The sequence below is a fragment of the Ambystoma mexicanum genome, chromosome 11 (assembly GCF_040938575.1).
Source record: "Ambystoma mexicanum isolate Mex_15411 chromosome 11, UKY_AmexF1_1, whole genome shotgun sequence".
Lineage (NCBI taxonomy): Eukaryota > Metazoa > Chordata > Amphibia > Caudata > Ambystomatidae > Ambystoma > Ambystoma mexicanum.
Window position 1 is genome coordinate 162,836,140 of NC_090934.1, and position 20,090 is coordinate 162,856,229.

The 20,090-nt window shown below is 44.6% G+C and overlaps 1 protein-coding gene across 8 annotated transcripts in view; it reads left to right on the forward strand.

Moving 5' to 3' along the window:
- STK40 (serine/threonine kinase 40) overlaps positions 1-20,090 on the forward strand; it is an 856,346-nt gene that overhangs the window by 423,444 nt on the left and 412,812 nt on the right. For all 8 annotated transcript variants that reach the window (XM_069622689.1, XM_069622690.1, XM_069622691.1 and 5 more), the window contains one exon: positions 11,724-11,843. In XM_069622689.1, the coding sequence (XP_069478790.1) occupies positions 11,724-11,843 (120 nt within the window). The remainder of the gene's footprint in view (positions 1-11,723; positions 11,844-20,090) is intronic.

Consider the following 20,090-nt stretch of genomic DNA (forward strand, 5'->3'; position numbering starts at 1 on the left):
CAAGTGGAAGCGTTTCGCCACGTGGTGCTAGTTTCAGAAGATTACCCCTCTGAGGGTCACTGCCCTCAATTCCATCAATGCTTGCTATCCTTGGCCAAGGTCGGGCTGGTGCATGCCTCTATCAAGGTACATCTGGCGGTGATATCCCGCTACACCAGGTCTACAGGAAAATCTTCACTTTGGTCCTACAGACTTGTCAAGGAATTTTTCAAGGAACTTTTTCGATCTTTCCCACTGGTGAAGGCTCCTGCCCCGGCATGGGAATTCAACATGGTTCTGACGAGGCTCGTGGGGGGGCCCCCTTTTTTAGCCTATGCATCGGGCCCCTCTTGTTCCTCTCGTGGAAGACTGCTTTCCATGTGGCCATCACCTCTGCCAGAAGGGTAGGTGAGATGCAGGCCCTGTCCTGCAAGCAACCATGCCGGACTTTCCACGAATCTAAGGTGGTGCTGCGTACGCACCTCTCTTGCATGCCGAAGGTTCCGTCGGAATTCCACCGCAATGAGCCTTTGGTGTTAACTGTTTAAAACTGCATCACGCACGGTCATCGGTTGGTGAACCGAGAGCCCCCTCCACCAGAGCGATCAATGCGACGACGGCGTTCCTTTCTGGTGTGCCCCTGCTGAATATCTGCAGGGCTGCGACTTGAATCCTTACAAAGTTCTACTGCATCGACCGAGATTCCAGGGAGGAGTCCAGAGTCGGCCAAGCAGTGCTACGCAACCTGTTAGCGTGAGGTGAGACTGTTCCGGAGGTAAGAATCGTTTCTATTGAGCCTTGCCACCTCCCGTGGTTGTGTAATGTTGTACTACTACGTATTCGTTATTCATGAGCATGTGAATCCATGCCTTACCCAATGCTGGAGAAGGTGTACGTTACTTACCTGTAGCTATTGTTCTCCATCATGGGTCTGGCATGGATTCACATGGAACCCTACCTCCATCCATTCTGCGGCTCTTCTTGCTCTTACTGCCACTTTACATGCGTACCAAATCTGAAGATGGCTACCAGAAGAGGGGATTATCGAGAGGATTGGATGGGGGCAGTATGACCCAGAGGACAGTGATTGGTTTAGAGTAGACATACAGTTTTTAAGTGAAAGTGAAACTGTTTTTTCTATTGCCAAGAATTCCCAGTCTGAAGACGGGGGAATATTCATGAGCATGTGAATCCATGCCAGACCCATGCTGGAGAACAATAGTTACAGGTAAGTAACTTAAACTTTCTCTGCCACGACGATACAGTTCAAAGCATAGGTATCGGGGCCTTCTGCCAAAGCCTTTTCCCCCCCAATAGCAGTCTCTTAATGCAGAGGGCCTATCGTAACAAGCAAGCGCCAAAGTTCCTTTCTTATCAGTAGTTTCACATTCACAAGTTCTTGTTTTAAGTGTTCATCATGGGTCTTCCTCCTTGGGTTTGGATCCTTTACCTCCATGTTCACACTATCGGCTCAGACCACAGATCTCCCTCGTTCGGGCTCGGACCATGTAATGTCACTGTCTACGTTTTTCCTCTTTATATAAAAAAAATCTTTGATTTTTTTTATATAATGTGCAATGGGTTTTTCTTAAACCGTTGCAGGACTACTTCTATTCACTTAACACAATGTTCTTAAAAAAACCTCCACTTACAAATCTTCCACTTTCGTTTCTGCCACTTCTTGGCTGGATGCCTTAGAGACCTTCGATTGAGCACCCTTGTGGTGCTGGACCACTCTGTCACTGGTATTGTATCTTTCTCCGTAAATGTTCAAACATCCATCAGCAATGAGCTTTTCTTGAGTCTTTCATCACACCCATTCTTGCTCTCTTTATACAATGTTGCTGCTTTCAACCTTGACTTCAACACAGGCCGGTCTTGCATCGGCCTCCCCAACTAACCGGCTGTGTTTATCTCTGTGGCGCTGCTTTGCTCTTGGAGCCAAGGACGGTACCACAACGGCTGCTGTTCCTACTTGACATCGGTCCTCTGTACAGGAGGGCCCGGTTATTTCCGACGCACAAAATCGGATTCTTCAGTCTGGTTTCCTGGCCTTATGCTTTCTAATCTGAAGGGTTCTTGAAAGCAACGGTTTCTTGCCGGAAAGGACAAGGGTATCTCACTCCTTGTAAATCCTTCTTGGTTTACTGTCTTTTCTCCTTCGTTCAGCTGCTGTCAGGGAAAATACTGTTCCTTCGTGTGCTTTGCCTTGCTCAGTGTACTCTCGTGCTCAGCCTTTTATACGTGTGGGGAAATTTTAATGGAAGTCATGTGTGAGTGATGACCAGTAATTGCCTGACCTTACCTGACCATACTAGTGGGACATGTCCGGTACAATGCTCGGGTGTGAGTCTGTTTTCTGTCAGAGCGGGCTGTCGGTCTGAAAGTGTTTGTGGGGAGGGCAGAGTTCCTAAATATCCTACCGGGTAGGATGGGGTAAAGGTGTTACAGGGAGGGGGGTACTGTGTCTCGCCATCAGGTGTCCCACTCTCCGAATACCCTTCACCCAGGTGATCCTCCCGCACTGGTCCTCCCCCAGGGTCTGGATACAAAGGCGATGGCCATGCCCTGGCCACCAGAGAGAGAGCCCCTGTGACTAGCGGGTGAGACACCTTGTGGTTTCTCAGTGGTGAATAATGATTTGGATATGTTTGAACAACAGTAGTTCCCAGACGTTCCACATTCGCTGGAGTAGGGGCTCTCTATCTTTCACTGTGACGCTTTATACATCTGAGCATGATCTGCCTTTTCTGGGCATTCGCGCAATACCTCTTTACCTTATTTTATGCTTTTTATACAAGCCTTACATATAGTTATTACCCCGAATCCTCTCTGGGTCTGCGTGGGGGAGGCGGGTATTTCTGTATCAATTCTTATTTATATTGTTGACAATAGTTAACGTAATCGATATACCAGTTAGTTTTCCCTTATTTTTTGGGTGAACTGGTGCATTAGCCTTTCTCCTTGTCCAAGTTGGCCACCTGAGCATCCACTTCCATTTCTGGGTCGCTTATGATATGACAGTTTGTCCTTTCTTCATTTCCAGTATCTACATAGCACAAAACACTTGGTGTTTTGGCTTCACGCTCTATCCGATCGGTTACACTGTACTTGTTATGCCTGTTCCAGCATGTACGGTCTACTGTGCCCCTTGATTACCGTGCGACAGGTAAGATCCTAAGTCTTGTTACCAGGATGGTAACTGCATTAGAATGCTGCTTTGCATGTTCATAATGTTATCTAGAATAGCAGGGAGGCTCGAGTTTTTTTACACTGCTTCCGCCTGTGGCATTTGCTCTTTCCTGTGAACAATTCACCATTTACATTGTGGATAATCCGGTCAATACATTTATTTACTGTGCTGCATTACACTGCCCTGAAATGGATAACAGTAGGATGACTTTAGCATTACTTTCTATTCTGTTTATTTAGAACCAGCGGTCTGTAGTTCATGAGATTTGGCTATAGTACATGGCCGCCTTGGTACACGCATACCGTTTGCCTCCAGCAGTGGTTGCTCCATGAATATTACAATCTAGAGCTACACCAGTTGAGTATATGGGCAAGAGCTTGATGTTATTTGCAGCATTAGTGGTCTTTAATATGGATAACCGGGCCACTGGTATAGTGCTCATGTTTCATCCGTAGTGTATTTTTACCTTTAGTTTCACCGTACTCGGTTTATTGTAATTGATCTTTATCCAAGCTTCTCCTCACTTTTCAATCAGCCTTTCTAAAAGGTATGTCTCTTCTGTTACTTTCAATTCTTTCTACTGATTCACTTGATACTTTTTGCTAATTAATAGGGTGACTTACTTGGCTTCTTATGCGCTTTCTATTCTCACTCTTCGGTGTATACACATATGGTGTTGAACATCTTGGACTGTTTTGGTACTCTCTGATCTTTCCTTTAAACGCAAAAAGATGGAGAACGTATCTGGGCCAAATACTTTATTCACACTCTTCAATAGGTATCTTATGTGTATGAATTGTATATCCAGAAATTATGGAATAAACATATATATAGTGAATTATTGTTCATTTGTGCTTTCAGTTGATATCTTGCTCCTGCAGGAAGGGGTGGTCACCACGAAACGCATAGAGCTCTGTTCAACAAAAGAAAAAATTCTTTACAACTTCTCGGAACTGGCTGTGTGAATTTGTTTTACAATATCTTCTAACAGTATTACTGTGGGCTGTGAGTACATCAAAAAGGAGTGCATGGGACAGTAGAGTCCTTACTTAAGGGCACCATCTTTTTTTATGTTTGTGACAACCTTGTGTCAGGGTTACCACCTCCCCTGCACCCAAACTTAATTCATAAGATTGTTCAAAGTGCTTCTGGCATATCATTTCCATAAGAGTAGGTGTGCAACAAACGCAAGCTTTATTGTTTTGGCTAGGAGCACCTCAACACTGATGGTATGGTGGAGGCTGTCCCTTTTGGCGTTATAGAGCAGCACTGGGAGACCCGTTCAATAAACTGCTAGAATCAAACTTGTTTTAATTACCTCTTGACCTTGACTAATATTAAGGCTACTCATTGGCTGACGTAATGCGAGCCTCACAATAGAACCTGGGCCTGGGGTAATTTTGTAAATCGCCTGGCAGTTCAATGCGCTTGCCTTGTCCAAGAGTAAAATTATAAACTGGAACAAATCTTTATTCGTGATTGAATAGCATGGAGCTCTGTGCACCATTGTCTGCTTTCTGCATCTCGGTTCGCTTTTGCTACATGAATGATTGACTGTACACCAAGGTCAAGGCTTCCAAATCTCGCCATGTCAGCAGTCCCATTTCTCTAGTAGCAGCTTTTCCTTCTCCATCCACTTCTGATTGTGCTGCATTTTCTGGCTGCAATTGGTTTTCGGTGGTGGTGGTGACTAGAATGTGGTTATAGAGTGGGTGGAAGCAAGTCCTTACTGCCGTATGTTTTCCTCGATCTTGCTTGGGAGACTTCACATTGGTTTTTCTTCTCTTTTTCCGCACATTTGGTTTTTCGACTGTTTCTAATTAAACAGGGTTTCTTTGTACATGGCAAATGAATCCACAATTATTCATGCAAATAAAGACTGTGGGCGAAGCTCTCCTCACGGATCTCTCTTCTTTGGGTCTTGGCGCGCGCTGTCGCTTCATTCATGTTGGCAGGGAATGGTGGTGTGTAGGTGTGCACTTAATCGGAGCCATCGGCTGTTACTGTCTCGCCGATTCTCCTGAAGTGACCTTTGGGGGTTTTCTCCGAGGACGTGGAGTGTTGGTCTGGTCTTAATTTGAGTGTTCTGAGCACATTCTCGTTCTTACATTTAAGAGAGAACACTTTTTGCTGTTGGGCAACGTACCATTCAGTCTGGATTGTAAGCCGCCCACCTATTTGATTCTATGGGAACCGGCTAGTACTTGCTTTAATTGATGTTCAGTGATCGTAATCTCCCGTTAAAACTGAGTAGTTGCTTATTCCTCATCTTAACACAAATTATTCTCTATTGAGACGCTCCCATTGTCTCCCGATTTAAAAAAAAATCGCAAGCACTTTCGCCTGTTCAGAGGAGTTGCTTTTTTATTTTGTTCTCCATGCAAATGAGGGGGTGGCTGAGGGAGCTATAGCCCCAGGTCTCTTGGTTGTAGCCCCGGATAGAAGCTCGGGTTCTACAACCAAAAGGCTAGCTAGTCCAGAGATCTTTTCAAGACGACCTAGCAACACCTCTGCGAATGAGTCATTCTGAACTGTGCCACCCCTTGCCTGTAGGATCCCAGGACCCTCGCCATCATGGAATAAAAGGGAGCTGAGAATTCTTGATTTATTTTGATGCCTGTTTTTGGGGCCTGGATCAAAGGAATGGTCTACTTTTTTATGCTTCCGTAGACCATATTGAAAAGGTGGATAAACCTAGGTCAGTCAGCCTTATGGAAAGAATGTACCTCTGGTAATGGTATTTGCCTTGCTTCGTCACTTCCTCCTGTTTCTCTTGCACCAAGACCAAGCCTCTTGCTGCTGCCGCCCCTTTGGCAGCCTGGGGCTGTACTTGTGGTGTCTTCATCAGGCATAGTCATTGTAAAGCAAAGACGCACAATATTTAAAATTAGTTTACAGAGCTTTAGAAGATGCTTTTGTTTTTTCCCCATTTTCTGTCCCTTGATTGATTTTTGGCTTTTTCAATTTGCTGCTTATTTCTGGCAGATGTGTAGAACATCTTGCTGCGGAATACAAGGCCTGAAGAATACACAGGTATATTCATAATTTGTTTGGAAAGATAAAGGAATATCATACATGCTTCATATTTACAGTTGAACAAAGACCGAGGACATTGTCATCTCCCAAAAATGCTAAGCCAAAATTAATGCAACTTTTCTTTTGTCCACTTAGTGATGGTAAAAGGATCGGCTTGTATTTCAACAATAAAAGGAATGCCTCTTTTGGAGATGTTTATTTTGCTGCATGCTCTGCCAAACTATTCCTATCCTAGGGGACCTGGATACCATACCAATGGCAGTTGTACACTATACAAATCCTAGTAACCGAATATGCCATGATATTTTAGTGTGCTATTGTTGACAACGTTCCAAGCCCATTGATTAATTCTGTGATAGGTCGTGTCTGCTTTAGTACATACACTTTTTGTATTTCATATAGCATAACTGGTGTCGCTTTTTCATCTTTCTTGGAGAATATTTTGATTAAATTCAATAGTCCTAGTTGAAATGCATAGTCCTGCGTTTGAGTGCCACCACTCAAACGGATCTCATATGTAGCACAGTGTGTAAAGTAGTTGTGGCAGAGATGTATATTCATGTGCCATATCGCAGTACCAGATCCTATCAAGGACGACTGGGACTGATTCTGGCGCTTTTCAAGCCATCGGACTATAGTCAGCAGACCCTTTTCTGTCTTTGGTTAAGAAATGAATATCATACTAGATGATGCAGTTAGTGATTTTATTAAAGCAACAGAATGTTTGCAAGTGAAGTTTAGCCATCGTTGCTGTCTTTGAATTGTCATGTTTGCCTTCATGATAAGTAAGTGGCATTGTTACTACATTGACGGAGTATCAAAACAGTATATGAAGGGGAGGATTTACTTTTGTGCCGCAATCGGGTCTACCAGCCCGTAACATCGTTAACACGCCACGCGACACTTTGTATGGGGCTTCGCAAAATGCTTTGTGCTGCGATGTGGCTGATGTAGCATCTTCCTGGTGACTATAGCAAAACAAAAGGGGTGATGGCTGGAAGGTTTAGAATACACCCTAACCTCTGGCATTGCTCTGTGTAACTCGCCAGACCATCGTTCTTTGCCTGTTAAGCCATCACAAAAGGGGAAAGACCATATGCAAATCAGGCTTGGTCCCACCCCAAAAGAGGCAGTCCAGCCCCAACTGCTTGGTCACATACCTTCTGCATGACGCCACATCCCCAAACCTGTTTCAGCCTTGTTGGGCATCATCAGTGAGGCGTAGCTTTGGTCTCTGGGCCCAGCAAGCACAGGGCCCATGCATGTTCATACACGTCCAACTCAGGGTGACTAGAGAAACGAAAGGGGTCATGGCTGGAAGGTTTAGAATGAATCTTACCGTCTGGCATTGCTGTGGGCAACCCTCCAGACCATCGATGTTCACCTGACAAGCCATTACAAAAGGGGAAATACCATATGCAAATCAGGCTTAGTCCCATCCCAAAAAGGAGTAGTCCAGCCCTTGCTGCTTGGTCACGTCCCTTCTGCACGAGACCACAAGCATCCCCAAACATGTTTCCACAGAGCACTCACTCACACCTGCGCTTGGAGCAATATACTTGCAAGTACTTCTGTAATCAACAAGTGCTTTTAAGGCGGTAACATTTCAAGATGCAAGCTAGCCAGGCCTACAAAGTCACCCGCCTCCTGACATGAATGGCCGTTCCCAACATACACTATTCACCTTTGGCGAGTACTCAGTGGTGTGATGTCGCTCCCCAATGGCTAGTGGCCTTAGGCTAAAGAAACCTAGAACCCAAAATACAGAATCTTGAACGATGCATGAGCAGGAAAGAGAAATGAAACCTTTATTACAGTTCTGCTGTTTTAACCAAAAAGGGATGGCTTTGTATTGTGAGAAATAAGGAGCTTTGTTGTCAATGGGAAGGCTTTATTATCCAGACACATTGACCAGAACACTACAGTTTTTTTAGTTGTTGTGATGTCTGGCGAATATTTATTGACGTGACATGGATGGATGGGTGTGGTGGAAAATTTGGTTAAAAAAAAAAAGAGCTCTTGGCCACCCAGCTCCTGTGCCCTTTTAAAATGGACAGAATTGTCTTTCTCTATTGACGGTATACAACGTACCTCTCACCAGAGCTACCAATAATTTCTAAAAGGACTGGTAACCTTACCACCAAGTAAAGGTCACGTGGCCAAACGGAAATGGTGCAAGCGACCTCCAGCTCCATGCGGTCTGTATCAGAGGCTGCATTGGAGTGTGGCAGGTAGCCCCTTTGTCCTTCCACTGTTGCCTGGACTATTGTTGCAGTGTGTGATCAAATCCAGCGGGCACACCACAGTTGCAGCAATGTGCTATAACGAACAGTGATCCCGGGGGCGCAGCTGCTCAGGAATGGTTTATGCAGCACAAGGCGAAAAAAGTGTGCAAAACCGCACTTGCCACCAGCAACACGGTGGGGCGTAGGTTGGATCCTTCATAATGCAATGTAAGCAAAGCACAATTTACCTTCACAGCGGCCAACGTACAACTCTTTAACATGAACTTTACTGCAATATCAGGAGTGCCGTTTCTCTTAAGTCTGTGCAATAGGCATTAATGGAAAGTAAGTTTCGGAAAAGGCTCGTCACAAATGCCTAAACTTGAACGGGAATTCCAAGAAAAAATGGTAATGACAGACAGACCACGTTTTCAAGTTAGTGAGCTGAAGAAACAGAGCTGATGCCTTAGTTGGATTAAAAACCTCTATTTGCAAGTGTCTGTGAATTCTGATGTCTTGCAAATCCCTCAAGCCTTCTCTTCAGTATCAGCATCACATTTACAGAGGCCCATACAGCACCATGCATCAAGTTAGACTCCTGAGTAGACCCTGGTGCCAGTCTAAAACCCCCCCTTCAACAATTCTAAAGCGCAGCCATTCGGCCACTCTTCCATTCTGCACAGAAGCCAGCTGCGAGTCCCAGTCCACTCCCTGATGCGTTTGGCAGGGTTCTGTCTCGTTTTTAGAAGGCACAGCGCTCCAGAATGCCTCCAGAGCCAAATTACCCATTACTTCCCTACATGCTCACTTGGAGCCAACAATCTCAATCTGTTTATGGTTCACCTGCCCCAAAAGGCAAGCGCTGACTGACATTTGTCAGTTCTCTGCCCAAGACTCTAAAACATGCTACTACTTTGCCAGGGAAATTCCCCAGCATGCATTTTTGGAGACGCTACGTTTGCCCCAGGAACAGTTCTCATTCTCGTAGAGCTGGAGAACCTGTCCCTCCTCCGCTCACTCCAATTATTTTTCCTGACTGCAGGTTTCTTTCTTAGGGATGCTATGTTCTGCGGTGATGTATTTTATCCTTAATGTAATATTATGTTACGTTGATTTGTCATGTAAGTGCTTCCCCATTGTTTTCAATTGTAGTTACAACTGCATGTCCGCTCCTGTCATTGCGAATACAGCACTTAAAGGCAAGGGAGTATGCACTGTGTGCTGTACAAATGTATAGCGCCGCCGGTGGTAGTGGACAACGTGTATATTGGAATAGTTGGTCCCCGAATATCACGCAAACTTGCACCTTGCCTTCCAGGTTCCACACCCAGGTGGGACCTAGCTCAGACGGCACCCCTTTTTAATTTATTTACTTTTATAAAGGTTTTTTTTAAATATTTTATGTACAATCCAGCTTTACTTTTTTCTAAGCATGTTTTAAAATTAGTTTTCTATCCTTTTTAATTCTATTTGAATGGTTTCCTTTTTTAATGTAAGTTATTTTTCATCTTTTGTGCTTTTTTTTTGGTTTGCATCTTCGTAGTCTGTTTTCAGTTTAGATGCATGACCCTCAAGCAGCATACATTGCCGCCTTCCCCTGTACTGACAGCATCCTTGCTCTTGTTGCCACGCGAGGACCTGTTGATGTAACTTGGACTTTACAAGTGAGAGGATGCATATTGCCCTTCAGATAGTATTGAATTCCTTTTTTAGTGGTTGGTTTAAACAAAATAGCTACTGATGCTAATGTAGTGACAATGCTGTGGGCAAGTTCTTCAATAGTTTCGACCTTGATTTGCTGTAATTGGATTTGATGCAACTGCACATAAAATCTACATTGAGCTGCTTGTTGTTGTGGATATGTTTGGATACGCATCCACAAGCCAATGGCCACACTAGAATGCAGCGTGGCTCGAAGTGTTCTTTCCACCCTGCATTTTTCCTGATCCAGTAAAATGAATGGTGGGGCCACCCATTTCTGTAGCGTTGCTTGATTGAGATCAATGCAAAGGCACCTTTGCATAACATCGAGATGGAACACTTCAGTGTATTACTTGAACAGGAGATGGTGAAGCTTTACTGTTGACTTTGTAGCAGAGCAATCTTCACTTTCTGGGTTTCAATCCCCTTTGCATTTTGGTCGGGGAATAATATTTGTTTGTTTTTGCTGCACAGAACAAGGCATCTTAACTGGTCCAAAATGATCAGTATAGTTTACCAAAACCAGTGTGTTTTGGGTGTGACTCAACATCGGCCGTCCATTTTATGCAGTGTATTTCTCAAAGGTGCCCCAGATGCCCCTTTATTTTTTTATTTTTTTTTATTTTTTTTTGGCAATCCTGCTCTTTCCGTTGAGCGAACATCTCCAGTTATTTTAATAATTGTTGGCTTTCTTATTGTGGCTGCCCTGATGCTGCGAATTTTAAAACCTTTTTAGTACCAGATATGGTAGCTGTTAATTGACCTCCAGTTGTGAGCATCCCCTCCGGCTTTTTAATGAACAGCCTATTGAATTATGATATTTATAGGTCTTGTTGACCTTTATAAGTATGTCCTATACTGCAGTCTCGGGGTGCCATTTGCTTAAAAAAAAACAGTATTGGCAAAGCCACCAGGTTTGGCTTTTCTAGTTCTCCCCCCTCCCCTATGTTTTAACTTAACTTTCATATCAATTTTCTACAAATAATCAATAATCTGTTACTAATGTACGTTATCTGGTCTATGCAAAAGAAAAGAAATTAAGACCAGTTTACTTTAATTCAGTGCTGGGATGCTGCATTGCTGTGAAATCAAGTGGATGAAGGCACAGGTGGTTAAGACATTATTCCACGAGCAGCTTCTTAATAGCTATAATCAATCCATTACGTTTCGGACCAGTGTTTGCAGGCAGACACCCCTGTTTTAAATCATCCTAATATGACACATGTACATAAGTAGATTAATACCTGGAATTAACCTATTCTCTTTCAGGCAGCGGCTTTGCAGGCAAACACATGGGTTGAAACCACAGTAATGTGACGAGTATTTAGAGAACACAGTGTGCAACTGGTCTTGTTAATGACATATATGAATGGCTCTGCATAAGCCAAAAAGTGACATTCACACATCCAATTTATATGCCAATAGTTGTATTTCTCATACTGATGTCGCGTGCCACGTCTAAGCCCGAACTAAAAACGGGTCTTGCTGACAGCGGCCTCATGAGATTATGCAGCCAGTTTGTATCTATCAGACGTATGCTATGTTTAAAGGGAACTAGCTTACGACTACAGTCTTTCTTTTCTTTCCAGGTCTTAGAATGAAGCGGAGAGCATCGGACAGGGGAGCCGGGGAAACGTCCGCCACAGCAAAAGCCCTCTGCACCGGAATATCTGGAAGCAACGCCAAGAGAGCCGGGCCCTTCATCCTAGGTGAGCATCTCAGCCTCCAAACACGGGCGATGACCACATGCTGTCCAGCCTCCCGCTCTTTCCTTATGACGAAACCTGTAATGGCATATTGAAAGGGCATGTCAGTGCTTGAGTGATGATTATGGCCGCATGAAAAGGATGATAATCCTGACTTGAGCCTGCAATAAAAAGACACATTCTAGCCTTGTTTTGTGGATTCGTTTAATAACAAAAAAGAGCCTGGTAAAACTGAGCCAATGGCCTTATTTATTTCTGCCCCCTTCCCTTGCCCATTTTGTGATGGAAACATGTCTGCTCCTCTACAGTCTTTTACATGTAATGCAAATTTAATGGCACATGCAGGGGCCGGAACTGAGATTCACTTAACAGTTGAAGAACTAAATGTTTGGAAACGTAGCCTTTCTAATCTTGCCAACACATAGGATGGATGTTAGGCAGGAATGTAGGACCGGTGCATGGGAGTCTTTGTACCGATAGTGACAGGCGCTATACGAGGGCACGGTGTTCTAGGAGAGTGGTCTGCAGCCTGTTTGCTTTCCAGATGTTTTGCATTACACCTCCCTCGGGCCTAGCTGCCATAGTCAATGGTGAAGGATCATAGTCATAGCCCATAACACCCGGAGAGAGTCACAGGCTGCAAACCCCCTGTTCTAGGAGTGGATTCCCAATGCCAAGGCTTTATCTCAATATTGTAATTGCTTTTATTTATTTCAATATAGGACCTTTAATTGAATGTCATCACTTGAGTAGGTTAAACACGAACCTACCCCCGTTAATCCTCCCTCCCCCCCCGAGCACCGCTTAAAAATAGGACATTAGCAAGGCCACTTTGCAAACAATTGCTAGGGACTTGTAAAACTTGAGGTTCAAACTGGAGAACAGATTTGCCTACTTACACCATGTCATCAGGAGCACCTTTATCCAGTCCTAGAATGTTAGCCAGTTGCACTGTGCGTATTGGGACTTGGCAATTTCACTCCTTTTCATTAAAAGTATAGGCCTTCAAGTCCCAGCATGCAAAGAGTTGCTGGTTAAAAAGCCAGGTTTGGATGAAAGGGATCCTGATGGCACAGGGCCATTTAGGGACTTTGTCGCCAGAGGAGATATTTCTCTTAAACTTAGCATATGTATTTAATGCCAGTCGTTTACATGTTTATATGAGGGACGGGGTGGATGTAAAGTTGTTGACTGGCGTATTTTTTCTATAATAGATGACTTGTGTCCTAAAAAGGCATGTAGGTGCTGTGCAGAACGGATGGTAAATGTGGATCTTAGCCAGGAAAGTGGTAGTTTTTCAACAGTTTTCTAGATTTTTGGTAGTCCAATTCTAATCTGAGGGGCGCTCAAAGAACTGCAACGTGAGATGGAAAAGTACCCTTGCTCCAAATGTTGAGGCGGGCTTCAGGGCTGACGAAAAGATTGGCTAATCACAGGAATCTGGCAGGCGCATACTTTGTAAATTTGGTGGAGATAAAATAAGCGAAACAAAAGAAATGATGGCCATCTTAGCCTCTGGCATAGTTCTGGCAATACTCTAGAACATCGTTCTTGAGCCTGCGATGCGATTACACAAAGGGTAAGAACATATGCAAATCAAACCTGGTCCCAGCCCAAACTGCGTGGTTGCATCCTTTCTGCACAAGACTTCAAGAAACCCCACATGCCTGTGGGGTTGGGCACAGAGGGGACATGGCCTAGCATTTATGGTTGGACTGCCCCCATTGGTAGCATGGTCAAGAATGATGTGCATATGGCTTGTCAGGTTCTGCATTGAAGCAGATGGGGTGAACATTGATGGTGTGGAAGTTGCTCAGGGCAATGCCAGCACTTAAGATTAATGCAGATGGGTCTACCCAACATACATTTTGGAGATGAAAGAAGGGCCTTGAGATTGAAGCTTATGTGCCATGCACAGTGTTTTAAATTGTATTCGTTCACAGATGGGGTAACCAGTATAGGTTCTTTTTTGCTCGGGATATCTGCGCAAATCCTGATATTTATAATATTGTTCTAGCAAGTGCATTTTGAATTCTTAGCATCTTTTGGATTTGAAATGTAGGGAGGCCTAAGTAGGCCGAGTTACAATAGTTCAGCCTAGATCATACCAAAGCATTAATTAGTTGAACCTGTGGACTAAAACTCAGCAAAAGTAATAATGTTCAAAACTAAGTAGTGGCTCTTGTATCTGAGATCCATACCCAGCCCTGTGGGAGCTTGCCATATTCGGGCATCTAAACATTAGGCAGAGGATGATGTTTACTGTTCCTTGCCAAAATATTCCATTATATGCAGATGTGTGATATGTTGATATTTAAAAAGAGAACAAAATAATGGTGTAATGCAGGCCTCCTGATCCGGTTCGTACCAGGCATTTTTACTCGTCAAACAGCTTTATTATTTTCCTGTGTACATTTACACACAAGTTTAGAGCAGAGGGCAGTGCAAAGGTCTGGTTCTTGACAGGAACCAGAGCGCTTCTTTTGATTTTCATCTACATGGACGGAATTTCAAACCATGGAGAAAAGCCTCTGAAACAGAATGTATTGCTCAGAAGCCTTTCAAAAAACAAAAGTGCACACTGCGATCAAAGGAATAGTTTCTTTCCAGTCAGCTTCTGCTGTGTTGTGTGTAGATGCTCATGGAGCAAACAGAAGCACTGTGCATATTTATTCTCCTAGTATGTTAGGATTGTTTAATAAGATGAAAAACTAATTTGCAATTGAGAATTAATCTTTTGTAAAACAAAATTATGCTTTTTTTTTCCCCCAGTGAAATTAAACGAATATTGCACAATTGTATTTTTCATAGTTCCTGCACTGTGTGCTTTATCATGTGGGGGCAGATAATTAAAACATCCAAAACCTGACTCTCCAGGAAGTGCACGCACTGTTTAAAAACAACCAAATGAGTTACATTCGTAATTAAAATAGAAACTCGGCAAAACCTATCCCTATGATAATCCAGATGGGTATTTAACTTTATGTAGTGCTTCCTGTATGGTTCGTCCAACATCTAGCGACTGTTTATTATACCTCATTCGATACTCCGTTTACCGACTTCCAAAGGATGTTATAACGAATAAGATAGCTCAGTCGGTTGAGCGCTCGTTGCTATGATGTGTGCGTGATCTGTAGGTTGCAGGTTCGAATCCCGGCAAGGCCAACTCGGCCTTTCATCCTTTCGAAGTCAATAAAGAAGTGCCAGCTTCGGTTTGGAGATAATGTGATAAATGTTCCATGAATAGCGCTTTGCCGAAAGCACTTTATAAATAACCTTTGGACCATCGGATTAGGTATAGAATTTACCATGGCGTCCTTGCCTCTGCACTGTTTTGTCATGACATTGGCATACCTATAGGTAGTGATAGCACCATGAAATGAGGACCTTTTATTAAACCTCAAAAGACAATTCTGCTATCGAACCTCAAACCACACAATACAATTCATGTTTTTGACCAGGTTTTTGTGTTTTCATCCTTTAAATGTATACAGGAGAGATCAAATGACCAGTCCTAGAGAAATAATGAAAGGTGTATTCTGCCACAATGCAGAAAGGTGCTGCATGGTAATGCTTTCCATACAGTTTTTGCACATGTCGGCTGGATGTCCTACATTTTTATCTCTTGCAAAGGAGAACATTTTATTCTCTTAATCACATTTACTCTCAAAGTTTAAAAAATAGGGAGTAAAATACTCCTACCTCAAAATCTTATCTGGAGCACTGGTCTAATGTCTTGTCTGTTAGACAAGAACCTAGAATGAATGGAATTCATTGGTATGGGTCACAATTGTTGAGTTTGTGACCTGCAATCTGCCTGTTCGTACTGATCATTCACACTAATCGATTGAATTGATCTCAAATAGACAGAACAAGGTGTTCTATAATGCCCTCACTGTAAGTGGAACCATTATTCTAAATGCCTCTATGGTAACAGAAATGTATGCAGTGACGGATTGAACAGGCAAAACACTGCACATTTAAATTTTCAACTTGGCCTGACTGCACAATATTCTAGTCACCATGGAGTGGAGTGGGTGATCATTTTAGCTCTACTCATTTAAGGCCCATAGGTTCTTTTGTTTCTGATTTTAAGCTGAACCGCAAATACTTCGAAAAGAGCTACCTCTCCACTTGGACATCAGTATTGTGTACAGACACCACACATCCCCACACATATTTACATGCATGTATTGTGGGAAAGCCTTGTTGTGTACTGTTTCTTCAGTCTCTCAAACATGTTTATTGCTGATGAAGTCCTTGAAGCATACAAACCTTTCAAATCGAAACCTATTCAATACATACAACTCCATACAATCAAAAGTAATATAAATTCAAGGGATAGCATTAAGAAGCTAAAAGCAACTTAGTAGAAAATATTTCCATAAGGGGATCTCTCTGCACATTCAGTTCCATTTGTAGGGACTCTTGCCACCACACCCAGCACTCACGCCCGTTAAGTACAGTGTTCTGAGACTTTTTCCTCTGACCTTTCCAACGCCAACAAAGTGAGAGAAAAAACTGTTCCTCGCCCCATTTGGGCAGTTGTATGTGCGCTTCCCCTTAAAGTTCAAACATACCCCCCATTCCGTCTGCACAGAACCTTGCCTCCCCTTTTAAGGTTGGCAACATACAGCACTAATCCGCCCCATTCCCATCCACAAACCTGCATGCATGTCACTGTTTGTAAATTGTTTATTTGCCTTATCAGTTACGGAATTTTATTGACCCAGAAAAATTCTGTACAAAGAGTAGCTAGACCAGTAAATTGAGTTATGCTACATTATCTAGGTGTAACATGGGCTTCCTGTTAACCTGAGTGGTAACTACAGGGAGGGAGGTTGGAAATGTGTGCTGTATCCAGAGTATGTCCAAGGGAGCGTAAGAAAAGGTTTAGGGGAGGACAGAATTCACTAAGCGAAGGCATCCCCCAAATTGCTGACCGGGGTCTACGTGGCGGGGCGCCGTGACTGCTAAAACTGCAGAATAGTGGCTGCATTATCTAAAAGGAACCTACATACTAATGACCACCTTCACAAGAGTGTTTCAGCATCACCCAGTTTTTCCCTAACTTGAGGATAGGACAAATCGTACTAGGTCAAGGGGCATGTGAGAATTCAGTAATGCGATGTGGACAACTGCTTGTAGAATTCTCAAAATATGCCATTTTATTAAATAAATTATAATAAGAAAATACCTTGCTTGCCCTACTCTACAGAGGAATTCCCTGCCTAGTCTAACAGCTAAGGGAATATTCTCTACCATGGGATAACTGGCCCTCACACTAAACAACAAACATACAGAAAATATATAGCAACACAATATAGTAAACAATATTAACATATCTGAATGGCCTTCTCCTGTCCCGGCTAAGGTCCCCTCCCCAGGATTCAAAGTAATCTCAAAACGAAAGGCTTTGTACCCGCACTTGATGGTTCCTAGTCAAACAAATATCCACTGATAACAAATCTGTGTTCCTGGATTAAAGATCCACTTCCAACTTCCAGAAAAGAAATGGCACCGATGGTCATCCTGGTTATGATAAATTGCCTGTTGCAGATAGTTTGCCACAGTTCTGAATCAACAGTTAAGACTTCGTTATTTACAACTTTACATTGGTATATTTGTCAGGATGTTTTCTTTGTGCTGCTGCTTCCACTTAATTAACCATACTTCCACTGGTGGTACTATGAGAACATCTCCTTTGCCCCACAGTAGGTTACTGGTTCGGACCACTTCCATGTTACATCTGTTGACAACTTATTATACCACCAAAGTTTAAGTAATACTACCACAGCTTAGTACTTTGCATTGTTAGGCAGTTTTTGACGAGGCTCTTCAACCTCTTCAGGTAGGTAAGGCACTCTTCCTCTTAATGACTTTCTCAAAGGGGCAGTCTCTTTGCCTCTCCTGTGTTTCTGCCACGATAACAACCTGATTCAGCCCTCAAGTCTCACTTTTCTCTCTGGCCTCTGCAGTCTTTGGCATCTACTTTCAGAATATTCTTTACCAGAAAATATTTCTCCTTCCCCTGCTTTATTCACCCTTTCTGTTGGTTATCAGCCCCAAGTAATTACCCAAAAGCCTTGGTGCCACTCTCAGCTTCAGGTAATACTGGTACACTTGTATTCTAGGCCACCTGAGTGTTAACAACTTCACAGTGCAGTTGGATGCCTCTTTAACTCTTGGAAAGGTTGGTTTCACAATAAAAAGGGGGTGCTTCTTGGCTTGGGTAATGCGTGTTCTTCTCTTCAGTAGCTGACATGCTTTAATTTGTAAAGATGGAAAGAAGACCACTTCTGGATACAATATAAGATTGTCTCTTAAACACAATTAGGCACATGCAACCTCTCTTTAAAGTAGATTTCAAGGTTAAAGGTTAAGAGAATTGTATTCCCGTATAACGGCAAAGGATAAAGCTCTGTCTTCTCCAGCATGGGGTCTGGCATGGATTCACATGCTCAAGAATATTCCCCGTCGTCAGGCTGGGAATCCTCGGTAAAGAAAAAACCAGTATCAGTTTTGTTTCTGATCTGTCTTTCGTAGTAGTAACCAATCACTGATCTCTGCGTCATACTGACCACAGCCAATGACTGCCCTCTACCTAAGCCCCGCCTCTGGCAGCCATCTTCAGATTTTTACTGCACGTTCATGTGTTGGGATCCTCGTGCTATTGCTCTCGAGCGTTCGTGCTATTTCTTCACGTTTTTTCTCAAAAACGTCGTTTTTTCGGTCAAAAGAGCCTCAAGCTCCACCGACTCTCCATCCGATCAACGGGGACCCGTGTCGGATTCGTCTACGCCCCTCAAGGGTGAAGATTTCGTCGAGCTACGCTTTTGGAGGACTCCAGAAGTTTCTCAGGCCCATCTCGGTCATGGCCCAGGAGAAGGGAAGCTCGACGCCCAGAAAGCTGTTCAGGGTCTGCCCTGGATGCCAGCTGCAGAATGTCTTTAAGGAAGACGAACACTCCTTTTGTCTTTACTGCCTACATGAGGACAAGACGCACGTGGAGAAGGACTGTGCGTTTTGCGGCAATATGTCGGAGCGGACCATGAAGGACCGCCATCAACGTCTCGCCAACTGGTTGGAAGGGAAGAGCCCGTCCGGCGAGAAGAAGAGGAAGAAATCCGAGCGGTCTTCTAAGACCTTTAAGGATGCGACGGGGGTCCAACACAAGGCCAAGCACCGCGAGTCCGCTGGCACCGGGAGCGCCGAACGGTCGGGCTCTACGGGCGCCAGGCGGGGCGCACCCTCCCCGGCACCATCAACCACGAGCCAACGCTCTGGGTCGGGTAAGAGAAAGGCCGAGCACCCGGCGAAGCTCCTGGAGAGGCCCCGGTCGAGCTCGAAGGCGGAGGGGGAGCGAGGCAGTGTCCCCCCACCCCCCTCAAGGAGAAGGCAGTGAGCGCACCTAAGGTGGTGAAAGCCTTAATCCATTCGGCCAAGGCCTCTATCGAGACAGTCGCGGCGGCCCTGGCTCAGCCTGTGGAGGCTACACCCGTGGCGGCGACCTCGGGGCTCAGAGTCTCCCTGCCACCAGGGAGGGAGTCCTCTTTTATGCCCATCGACAGGACCCCCGTGAAACCTCCGACGGAGAAGAAAAAGGGGGGGGCAGGAGGTCGTCGTGGGTTCGGCCTCAACCTCTGAGGAAGAACTGATCGAGGTCTTAAGCCACGGCGTTGGCGTGGAAGACGACCAGCCCGTCGGGAGGGATCCCGACGCAGGAGACAACGACATCGTCGAGGGTACCGACGTGGCCCCTGACCGCCCGTCGGACTCCCCTCTGCCAGCGCCGCAAGACAACTCGGCGGCCATTTTGTTGGCTATACAGTCCTTATGCTAAGAGATAAGGACGAGACTGCCGTTACCAGTGGAGGAACCACTCCCGTCGGGGGACCCGGAGCCAGGCCCTGCTGGCAGCCCCCCTCCTAAGAAAAGGATTCACCCTCCACCTCCTTTTCAGCCCTCCTCCCCGTCCACGACTCGAGGGGATGATACGGGGACTGACACGGCCGCGACGGGTACGGACGACGAGGTGTACGACGAGGATCTGCCGTCACCTCCCAACCGGGCTTCCCCGCCCGACGAGATTGGATCTTTTCACTCCATGATCGCCAGGGCATCCGAGCTCTTCCAGCTCTGCCCTGAGGAGAAGAAGGAAGGTTTCCTTGATCAGCGGCGCGAGGCCAAGAGGAAGATGGTCCTCGCAGTGCCTCTACTGGACGAGTTGGCCTTGCCGGGGTTCCTCAA